Source organism: Mandrillus leucophaeus, unplaced genomic scaffold, assembly GCF_000951045.1.
Source record: "Mandrillus leucophaeus isolate KB7577 unplaced genomic scaffold, Mleu.le_1.0 Scaffold813, whole genome shotgun sequence".
NCBI lineage: Eukaryota > Metazoa > Chordata > Mammalia > Primates > Cercopithecidae > Mandrillus > Mandrillus leucophaeus.
Window position 1 is genome coordinate 444126 of NW_012108842.1, and position 7975 is coordinate 452100.

The window sequence follows — 7975 nt, forward strand, 5'->3', positions numbered from 1 at the left end:
TGATATGAATAAAAGTGAGGAAAACAAAAAGGAGCTAGTGGGATATGTGAAAATGGAAAATTACATAAAAATTCAGTGGGAAATAATTGAAAATTATTAGGCAAGGTGGGTTAGGCAGTGTATGTTTTCAGTTTGGCAGGATCACATTCTTTTGGGCCAAGATCTACCATGGAAACTAGGGTGACCTTTAAAGACAAATTCATGACCTAGTGTGCATTTAAGCTAAGCAAAACATGGCCAAGTCTCTTAACACGGTATTTATGCAAGTCTTTTGTATTACATCGGAGTGTAAAATTCAAGTCCTTCATGAAATAGAAAATATTTCTTAATGGGAATGTTCTTTGTTTTAAATTATTGATGGTCATAGGATAGGATCTCCTATCCTAAACGATGCAACCTGGTAAAATTCTTGGTTAGAAAGACAAAACATGTTTTCCACATGAGGCCTGAAATACGCTTGAGTTACTATTTTCACTTTAGTAATGACCCTTTGTAATTGGATAATAATACACAAAATAAAAATAGAGGCTAGTTCCCTTTAGTTAGGAATTATAGATATGGCTTAGCAAGTTTAGTCCAGTCCCTCTAGATTATAGTGTTACGTGATTTCTCTGCTGCAATAATATCTCACTATTTCTTGGCCTTAATTTGTCAAGCCAGACATTTCCAACTTCTTTAATACCTGGAATACTGAGGATACACAAACCAGAAATACATATAATCATTTTACTTATTCTCCCCTCATAACATGGAAAAATAAATTGTAGATGGAATAAAGAGCCAAATATCCTGTGCAATAATTTTTAAAATCTACGTTGAAGAAAGCATAATAAATGGCAAAAATCTCTCTAAATCCTGTCTTTAAATATTGGTCATTACAGCCTCTGGATTCAGAAAAAGGTTTGCAAAGCAAACCACAGAAAAGAACGAAAGCAACTTAAGAGCAGTTCTTCTGTCTGACAAGAGATGTGCCTGAACAATCGGATGGAAAAGAAGCACAATGATCATTCTAACACATGAAAAAGATTTTTATAGCACTCTTTTCTATGAGAAAACTATTTTTAGAAACAATTGATTATAAAACAAATTATTTTAATATCTAGAAAAGAAATATACACTGAATATTTTACTTTATTAAACTTTGAACATATAGTCATGCCACTAGAAGGATAAAAACAACGAAGGGCAAGAAAGGAAAAAAGTAATGCATTCGTGTGCTTTAATTACAGTAATGTCTTTTTTTTTAAACAGGGAAAAACTTGTGGATAAATATTAGTCTGAGGCAATAATGATGTTGAGCATGTACTACAAAAGCTAAATTCTAGTCTATTTATATTTTCTTAATGAAGTATCTTCTGAAAATGTATCAGAAAATATCAGAATATACTTTCCTAATAAAGTATGTTCTTAAAATAGATCTTCTTTGAAATACTTAGACCATATATCCAGATACATATATTTTTGTCCATCCATAAGTGAACAAAGAATACTTCCACTAGTTTAATTCTGAGAAGACTTTTTACACAAAGTGATATGTTCATATATACTTAGGAAAATATGTGAACATGAAGGTATGTTTGATGGAGAGTCATAAAAATTCCATAGTAAATTGGATTACAAAAAGTACAATAATATGATATGTCTGCTGCTTGGAGATTGATTCCATGAGCTTTTAAATATCTCAGCAGTAAAAATAAATTAAACACAGAAACTCTAAGCAATCACATAGAATGATATAATTGATATAAGATTCTTCATATTCATGATATTCTTTTTTTAAAATTTTGAATATGCTGCATAAAGACAGGGATATTCAAGCACCACTGAAGTTGAACACAAAAATAAAATCTTTAAAAATAAAATCTTTAATCTTTAAAATAACACGTGAAGCTGAATCTATCTCTGTCAAGGACAAAAGGTTTATGTCGGAGTTTTCTGAATTAATTTCTATGCAGAATGCAATCTTTCTTAAAAGATAAAACAAATGTGCTATTAGAAGTTTTCCTCTTATATTCTTTAAGAGTATTCCTTAGTATTCTTAAGTATATTCTTTAACATACATATTCTTAAACTCCAATATTGATGACAAACATTACTGAATAACTAAAGAGTGAGTCTTGGAAGGGATGCACCTTCCTGCATCAAGCACCTCACCATCACTCCAGTGTCGTCTATTGATGAAGCTTAACATCCAGATAGCTGGCAAAGGAGGAATGCTTACAGGATCCTGGTTCAGTATCATAAAGCTATATTTGGATCTGAGGGACAATACATTGAAAACTGATGAGGCATAAAATTTCAAATTTCACATTTGTTATTATTCTAAAAGTTGTACCCTTGGGCACTGAATCTTGGTAAAGTTCGGATGAGTAGGAGGCATGGCTTTCTTTTGAAAATAACATTTTTGAAAGTGGGGAATATAGAGGTTCTGACAAAGGTGAGCTTAGATTTGGCCCAGTGAGTCCACAGTTCCACTGGTGGTCACTTACCTAATGTCCAAATATATATTAAGAATTGTGATACTAGCAGGTTGGATTTTTGATTTCAGTAGTTGCTAGCTCGGACTTGGTTAGAGGGAATCTTGTTGTGCTGGCCCATGTGTGTCCTTCACCTATCACCACTCTATTCATACTCCCAACAAAACAGCACTGGAGTTTGGTGTTTTACCTATGATAAATATGAATTTTTACCAGTTCAAAGTATATGAAGACATATCATTGATTTCATTGTTAGTCACTTTTGGGTTTTTGATACAGTCAGAACTTTGTTCCTGTACTGCTCTCATTTTTTCAAGTGATATTTTTCATTAGATTCTTTTTTAGTATAGAGACTTTATTGAGGATAAATTTGTTATTCTTAAGAGATCCAGAATCCTAAGTCATCGTGACCATGGCTCACAGTGACTAGCAAAGAAGCAAAATGAATAAAGGCCAAATAAACAAGTAAAAATCAATGAATAATCCTTAGACAAGGTGAAGTTTGCATTTGGATTGATAAATAATAATAAGGACATTCAGGTTGCAAGAGGAAGGACAGGATGAAATAAAAATTGAGACAACCACATTCAATCAGGGCATAAATACTTTAATAAAGCATATAATGGGTAGTTAGGACCAAGAAAATAACTAGAAACAAGAGAGTTTTGGAAGAAAAACTAATCAGGAAAGCTTTAACAGAAGGTGTTAACAAGGAACACTTTTAGATTTTAATCAGTTTACTGGTAATTTCGAGGGCATTAAGTGATTCTTCTTGGGGGCTGTATCAGTTAATCATTCATTTCCACTTTATGTCATCAACCAACATTTCATATAATTAAGGAGCACATTTCTGATTTCAAAAATATCTAATTATTTTTGTATTCATCTTTCTCACCTCATCCCATTCTTGTTTTAGGTTATTGATTCTTTAATCTCTGAACATTTGAATCATGCTTATTTAAAAATCTCATTTTGTAAAGTTACGGTGGTTCACATCTGTAATCTTAACCCTTTGGGGTGCTGAAATGAGAACACTGTTTGAACCCAGGAGGTTGAAATCAGCATGGACAGCACAACGAGAGCTCCTCACTACAAAAAATAAAAAAAAATGAGTTGAGCGTGGTGACATGCCCCTGTGGTCCCAGCTACTCATGGAGCTGAGGTGAGAGAACTACTTGAGCTCAGTAAGTTGAGGTTGAAGTGAGCCGTGATCACACTACTGCACTCCAACCTGGAGGACTGAGAAATGCCTTAAAAAATCAACATAAAAATCAAAAATCAAAATCTCATTCTGATTGTTCCCTCTATCTAGAATCCTTGAGTGCAAATCTTACAATTGTGTATGATTGCTTAGTTCCTCATGTCGTTTTCTTGAGGAAATCTTCAACAGGTGCTGCTTTCTGCAACATCCCTCACTTTTTGTATTGTAGGAACATCGTTTCACAATTTTTTTCAATTGTCTCTTCTGCAGTCTAGGGAGATCTCTAGTTCCACACATTTTTTCCTTACTTATTTTTTAACAGGATGTCATTGCACCCTGTAGAGTAAATTTTGCTCCCTACTTCTAGAGACTATGTCTCATTAATTTTCCTCCCAAAAGTCACTTTGTCACAGCTCTTACAAGCATCTAGTCACAAAATTCCCTCCGATTGTAACAGTCAGTAAACATCCTTCCTTCATTTTTTGTTGGTTTGTTTGTTTTTACTCTAACACCAAATCTGGAGTGCAGGGGCACAATCTCGCCTCACTACAAACTCTGCCTCCCTGGTTCAAAGAATTCTCATGCCTCAGCCTCCCGAGTAGCTGGGATTACAGGCATCCGCCATGACATCTGGCTAAGTTTTGTATTTTTAGTAGAGACAGGGTTTCATCATGTTGGCCAGACTGGTCTCGAACTTCTGACCTCAGGTGATCTGCCCACCATGACCTCCCAAAGTGCTGGGATTACAGGTGTGAGCCACCAAGCCTGGCTCTTCCATCATTTTATACTAGGCTATATATATTGTTCTATGTCATCTTTTCTTGTAGATTTGTATGTGTCTGCAGTAGAATAAATGGGAAAGAATTGAGTCACTTATGATCACCTCAGTATTCTATACCATATGATTAATTTGAGGCCTGTTCATAGGAAACCTACTTTGTACTTAAAATATCTATGAATAAATATTTTACAATGCATAATAAAGGTTTCAATAGTTGCAAAATTTTCAATTCACACACTTTTATGATTTTACAGTGTTTCTATTGTCAATATATAATGAATTTGCTAGTTGCACAGTGACTTCTGTTGACTAACTCAACAGCTTATATTTTGGTGATTTTGAGACATGACTGAAAATACTTTGACATTCTAATCAAACCATGGTCCCTACCCTTGAACTTTAGCAAAGCTTGTGGCTGCCTCAGCAAAGAAAGTATAGTAGAACTGACAGCGCAATTTTGAAGACTGTGTTAGAAAACATAGTACATTATCTCTGTCTCCTTCTCTCTGTCCACTTTTCTGTCTTTGTTTTTACTTCTATCTCTTTCTTCCTCTCTGTCCTTCTTCTCTCTCTTTTTCTCCCTCTGTACACTTTGGAGCCCTGTGTTACAGCCAAAGTCTTGACGATAAATGACAGCTTCGGGAGTAGTGCACAGAGGAGACGAGGAAGTCATGATTATCCAGTCAAAAAGGAGTTTCAGTCTTTCCCTATTAATCACTAAGTATGTGAATGAATGACCTTCAGATGATGACATCCCCAGCTGTCATATGAAAGGAACAACCTGAGAAATACTCTGTATGAACCACCTGGCTGAGTCCACCCAAAACTCATGCTATGAGAGTTCTAATAAAATGCTTATTGTTTTTCAAAGTCCCCACATTTGAGGGTAGTTGGTTATGAAGTGAGAGTTAACTAAAATGATATTTCTAAAAATTTAATTATACATTCATAATTATATATAACTAATATTGAGGCAAGAAAATGAAAACTACAAATGTAACATTTTGAAAATAACTGTAATCCAGAAAGGGAGGTCAGCATAGCATGGTGATTAAGAGCTCTTGCGCTCCGGATCCAGTTAGGCTGGATTCAAGTCCCTGCAAAACCACTACAGAATTATATGGGGTTTGGCAAGTTGAATCACCTCTATGCCTCAACTTCTCCATCAGTGAAATGAAGATGAAGTAATGGCATTATCTTGTGGCTGATGAGAGGATGGATGCATTAATTTGGTAAAGCACTACAGTTGCTGTATGTAGCAAACTAAAATTGCATTAATTATAATAATTATTAGCTAGACAGAAAAATTTCCACTATGATTTGAGTCCTTACCTAAGTTGCCTCATATATTTTTAAATGTATCATGTTTCAAAAGTAAATGATAAAAATGATAGCATTTGCTATTTTAAATATGTCAGAATTAAATTTATTATAATTTAATTAACCAAAGGTTGACAAATCAATTGGGTCCTCTGTTCAAAATATTGTCAGCCACATGTTTACACGTTTTCTTTAAATATTTGAGATAAAATTACATAAAATAACATGTACTGTTTTAACCATTTAAAAGTTAACAATTCAGTGGCATTCACAGTATTGTGTAACTATCACTTCAATCTAGATCCAAAACTGTCACCAACCTAAAAGGATGTTTGTACACGTCAGACAGTCACTCTCCATTCAAGCTTGCCCTATCTTGGTTACGTGGCATTTTGTGTTAAAATCATTCTGCTGTATATTAGAAGATTTTTTTAAGACATGCAAAAATTATATGTTTTTTTCTTAATTCTCTTGGTGTTATATATCACATTTATGGGTTTGCATAGGTTTAACCTTCCCTGCATCCCTGAGATAAATCCCAGTTCATCATAGTGTATAATCTTTTTGATGTGCTGTTAAATTTTATTGGCTAATATTTGCTGAGAATTTTTGCATCTATGTTCATCAGAAAAACTGGCCTACAGATTTTTTTTCTGTATTTTTTTTTTTAATTCTTTTGGCTCCTTCTTTCTGGTTTTGTTATCAAAGTGATCCTTAACCCAACCATAAAACCCTATGTTTTAAAGCATTCAATTCTCCTTAATGTTTTGGAAGAAATATTTTAGAAAAACTGTTTAACTATTTTTTTAATAATTTGAATAAAATCAGTACATTTTATGTTAGTTTTTATAGCTGCTTCAATTTTGTTACTCATTATTTCTCTCCTCATGTTTCTATTTCTTCATAATTCAATCCTGATCGGTTGTACATGTCTAAAAATTTTGTCTATATCCTTTAGATTTTTTGATTTGTTGGCAGGTACTTGTTTATAATAGTCGCTTATAATCCTTTGTATTTTTCTGTATTAGTTGTTATGTATCCTTTTCATCTTTTATTTAATTTATTTGAGTCATCTCTTTTTATAGCTATTCTAGCTGAATCTTTTTCAATTTATGTATTTAAAAAAAAACAACTTTTCTCTTCTTAATCTTTAAACATTTTACAAATGATTTTTTTTAACTTTCCATTTATATTTTCTGTGTTTCCTGACTTCTTTCATGAAAAGATGTGCTCTGAATTCTGTGTCAGAAATTTTATATGTATTTATTTCTTCTGCATTAGGTGAGTTCTGTTGTTTTTTAGCGGGATCGTATTTCCTTTCATCTGTACATTGCTGTTTCCATATTTAAAGAGATACCCACATGTTCTAGCTTTTATAGGTGTATTCTTGTGTTGTAGGTGTATTTTATAGGTGTATTCTTGTGTCAATCATTTCTATTTATTATTGGAATCTAATTCCTTGCCACCAGTTGCTTTTTGTTTGGGCAAGGACTTAATATTTGCCACCAGAATTTAATACTGCACCAAAAGTCAATATTTGCTGTAATGTTGTTTTCTAGTCTCGGGAGACTTATTGGGAGCATCTGAACTTAAATGCTGCACTGGAACTTAAAACCAGACTTGCAGAGTTTTCTAGGTCTGGGAGAGATTTAAACAATCCTTGGAACTTAATTTCAAACCTTTTACTTGCTTCCCCGTCATGGAAAATCTCCACATGACTACCTGGGAATTGTAAAAAATCTTGTCAAAGATTCAAACCTTCCTTTAGATCTTGTCCCTGCATTGCTATGGTTCTGGTCAGACTCCTCAGTGTGGTGTCCCTGTAGCTAGGAACGCAAAGCAGATGTCAAGATCTCTGTGGCGATCACTGTGATTACTACTCTCATTTCTGGTCTCAAATTTACCCCAGGTGGTTCAGCCCTATGAATACTCTTAATACCTCCTGTGCGGTGGAACAAATGTGGGCTTTCCCCCCAAATTTACAGATCTATGAAGAAATTATATGTCCACTTGAAATTCCCTCGTCCCATTTCAATAACCACAGGTAAAAGGAAGTTCTCTCACAGTAGTGTCATTTTGGTGTGTGGAAGGCGGGTAGTACAGTCCAAAAAATTATTCATCTTACCAATCATAAGTTTTCTCATGTCCATGAGTCTTGGGGTTTTCTCCTTCTCTATTGAGATCTGGTGAATTCAG

At 34.0% G+C, this 7975-nt stretch overlaps 1 protein-coding gene across 1 annotated transcript in view; it reads left to right on the forward strand.

The window, feature by feature from the left end:
- The first annotated feature begins 233 nt into the window (after nucleotides 1–233).
- The window catches only part of LOC105530356 (UDP-glucuronosyltransferase 2A1-like), a 14832-nt gene continuing 7090 nt past the window's right edge, over nucleotides 234–7975 (forward strand). Inside the window, 1 exon segment of the mRNA XM_011967874.1 lies at nucleotides 234–254. Coding sequence (XP_011823264.1) covers nucleotides 234–254 — 21 coding nt within the window.